Here is a 3,469-nt window from a genome sequence, read left to right on the forward strand (position 1 = left end):
TATAGACTTAAGGAAAAGTTGCATAAATAATAGTTTTCATGTATCTTTCACCCAGTTCTCTCTAATACCAATGTCTTAGATAACCATAGTACAACTGTCAAGACCAGGAAATTAACATTGGTTTAATACTTTTAATTATTAGAAATTTCGTTAATACCACTAATATCCATGTTCTTTTGCAGAATCCTATTCAGGATCCTATAATACATTTAGTTGTTATTTCTCTTTAGTCTATTGCACTCTATACTAATTCCTCATTCTTTCCTTGTCTTTCATGACCTAAACACTTCATGAGTACTGGTCAATTATTTTATTGAATATCTTTGTTATTTTCTCATGATTGGACTGAGGTTATGCATTTTTGGTAAGAATACCACAGAGATGATAATATGTCCTCAGTACATCATATGGGATTCATGATTTTGATGTGTTTTATGACTGGAGACTTTGACCTTGATCAGTTGGTTAAAGTGTCTGCTAGGTTTCTATCTATCAGACACTTCTGAGAGAGGGTAGATAGAAAATATATTCTTTGAGAATATACTCATACTTAAGTAGTTTGCAAAATGAATATCTTCATGAATAGTTGAGGCATAGAATTCTAAATTGAAAATCATTTTTTCCATGAGAATGTAAAGGCATTGCCTTCTAGCTTTCAGTGTTGTTACTCAGAAAATCAGTGCTATTTAAATTTTTGATCTTTTGTATAGAAATCTGTTTTCTTCTCCTGAATTCTGTAGCACGTTCTACTTGTTCCTTTGTGTTCTTGCATTTGAAAATGATATGAACTGATGTGGATCTGATTTTATCCATTGTGGTGTATACTTATATGGATTGTTTTAATTTGGACACTCATCAGTTTTTTTAAATTGAATTTATTGGGGTGACATTGGTTAATAATATTATACAGGTTTCAAGTTTACAGTTCTGTAGTACATTATCTGTATATTGCATTGTGTGTTCACCACCCAAGGTTAAATCTCCATCACCATATATTTGATCTCCTTTACCTTTTTCTACCTCTCCCCACCTTCCCTCTGGTAATTATACTGTTGTCTATATCCATTAGTTTTTGTTTATTTGTCTTGTTTGTTGCTTTCAGTTTTATATTTCACATGAGCAAAATCACGGGATTCTTGACTTTTGTAGTCTGACTTATTTCGCTTAGCATGATGTTCTCAAGATCCATCCATGTTGTTGCAAATGCTGTATTTCATCTCTTCTTATGGCTGAGTAATATTCCTTTATATATATGTATATATGTACCACATCTTCTTTATCCAATCATCTGTCGAAGGACTCTTCAGTTGTTTCCATGTCTTGGTCATTGTGAATAATGCTGCAATGCCTTCAGTTTTAAGAAATTATCTTGAAGTGTATTGCTATTTCCTCTTCATTGTTTTCTGTGTTTTTTTTTCTCTCTCTGGGACTCATTATTGGAATACTAGCCCTTCTGGACAGTTCTTTTAATTTTCTTGTGTTTTCTTTCCTGTTTTCTACTTTTTTCTCTCTACGAGAAATTTTATTTTGTATTCTAACCCTTTTATTGAGTTTTTTATTTCTTCTGTCATGTTTTTAATTTATAAGAGCTCATTTTCTTAATCTTTGATTGTTTTTATTCTAGTCCAACAACCTCATTTTACTGATAAAGAAACGATGACACAGAGAAGTTATGTGTCATAGATAATACAGCTATTCTTTATGCTGTTCTCACTACCTATACTTCTGTTTGGCTAAGTCTTGCTCATTTTCTAGTTCTTAACTTAAATGCCTAAGCCTTATGGAGGAACCTTCTGTGAGCCCACAGGCCATGTTAATTGCCTTTTTTTGTGTGTGCTCATTCAAGTTTACACTTTCTTTTTCTTTCCTTTTAATTTTCTTTGACAATTATAAGCACTTGCTCAGGGTCTCTCTTTCTTAATAGACTATATGCTCATGAAAGCAGGGCTTTCATCTGTCTTGTTCATTTCTGTATCCACAGCACTTTGCAAAGAGCCTTACCAGATTCAGTGCTATAGATTCAACACTAAATATTTGTTGGTAATGATTATCTATTTAGTGGCAAATCCAAAATATGTATTCTGGTTTTCTTAAAGACATCTAAAGAAAGATTTGCATATTTTCTTTTTTCACATGCCATCTTTATTTAGACTTCCACGATCCTCTTTCTTTAGACTTCTATGATCCTAATACTCAGTGGATTATTTTATCTTTTTACTTATTAAGATTAGAATCAGGTCAATAAATCTACTTTTCTTTTTTGATATTAGGTGGTGATTGAAACTCTGTCAGTGGGAGCAACCATGCTGTTACCTCCATTACGAGAACGTATGGAATTACTTCATTCTCTCTTACCCCAGGGACCTGATAGATGGGAAAGCTTATCTAAAGGACAGGTGAGCCTTTGCATGGTATTTAAGTAAACCAGTAATATCAGGGAAAAAAAATAGGAAAATAAAGCTAATTGATTGCCTTGTGTTTATGAAATAATACTTAATTTGGTGGGTCTGGTAAATCCTAATATTTAATGTTTTCTGCTAGAAGAGTTCCCAGATTTCTAATGAAGGTGAAGTAAATGATAATTTATTAAATGATTTGTGGCTAATTATTAAAATTAATGACTAATTTTTTTAGTGTTGCTTATACTGTCAAACCAGAGAACTTTTGGTTTGTTTGTAATGTACTGAGTTGAAATTGAGGGCATGTGCAGAACTTTGTTTGAAATTGCTTACATAAAAAGTAAAAGATGACTTATGAAAAAGTGTTTGATGATATGAGTATGCCTTTTCTTTCCATTTTTAATCTGTTCTATATATCAAAATAAGCACATTTTCCTAATCAAGTAGAATAATCAATTTATAGAGTTACAGATTTGGGGAGGTAATGTACTGAGTTGAAATTGAGGGCATGTGCAGAACTTTGTTTGAAATTGCTTACATAAAAAGTAAAAGATGACTTATGAAAAAGTGATGATATGAGTATGTATGCCTTTTCTTTCCATTTTTAATCTGTTCTATATATAAAAATAAGTACATTTTCCTAATCAAGTAGAATAATCAATTTATAGAGTTACAGATTTGGGGAGGGAAAATGGTAATATAATATTCACAGATGTCTTCCAATGAGTATTTTGCATTAGTTTAGATTTCAGTGATTTATTTTAAACATTAGAATAAATAGTTTAATTGGTAATTCTGTAGAAGAATGTATAGCATAATTTATCTGTTGACATTTCCTCCTCTTACTGTGCTAAAATCATTATGCGGAGCATGCCATTTTAGCTTAGAGTTTTAGGTGTTATAATAAAGGATGGAATAAAATTATAAGTTACATTTTCCCAAATAGTATTAGTGGGATAGCTTTTTTTCGATTACACACTTTCTAAAAGATTATAGTTAATTAAGATATTAAATGGATTAGATAGCATCATTTAGTATAGGTTTTTCCTCCCTGGGATCCTTTTTTTTCT

At 31.3% G+C, this 3,469-nt stretch overlaps 1 protein-coding gene across 16 annotated transcripts in view; it reads left to right on the forward strand.

The window, feature by feature from the left end:
* Positions 1-3,469, forward strand: part of HERC1 (HECT and RLD domain containing E3 ubiquitin protein ligase family member 1) — a 175,427-nt gene that overhangs the window by 61,345 nt on the left and 110,613 nt on the right. For all 16 annotated transcript variants that reach the window (XM_023532512.1, XM_023532511.1, XM_023532510.1 and 13 more), the window contains one exon: positions 2,271-2,396. In XM_023532512.1, coding sequence (XP_023388280.1) covers positions 2,271-2,396 — 126 coding nt within the window. The remainder of the gene's footprint in view (positions 1-2,270; positions 2,397-3,469) is intronic.

Source organism: Pteropus vampyrus, unplaced genomic scaffold (genome assembly GCF_000151845.1).
Source record: "Pteropus vampyrus isolate Shadow unplaced genomic scaffold, Pvam_2.0 Scaffold85, whole genome shotgun sequence".
Classification (NCBI taxonomy): Eukaryota; Metazoa; Chordata; class Mammalia; order Chiroptera; family Pteropodidae; genus Pteropus; species Pteropus vampyrus.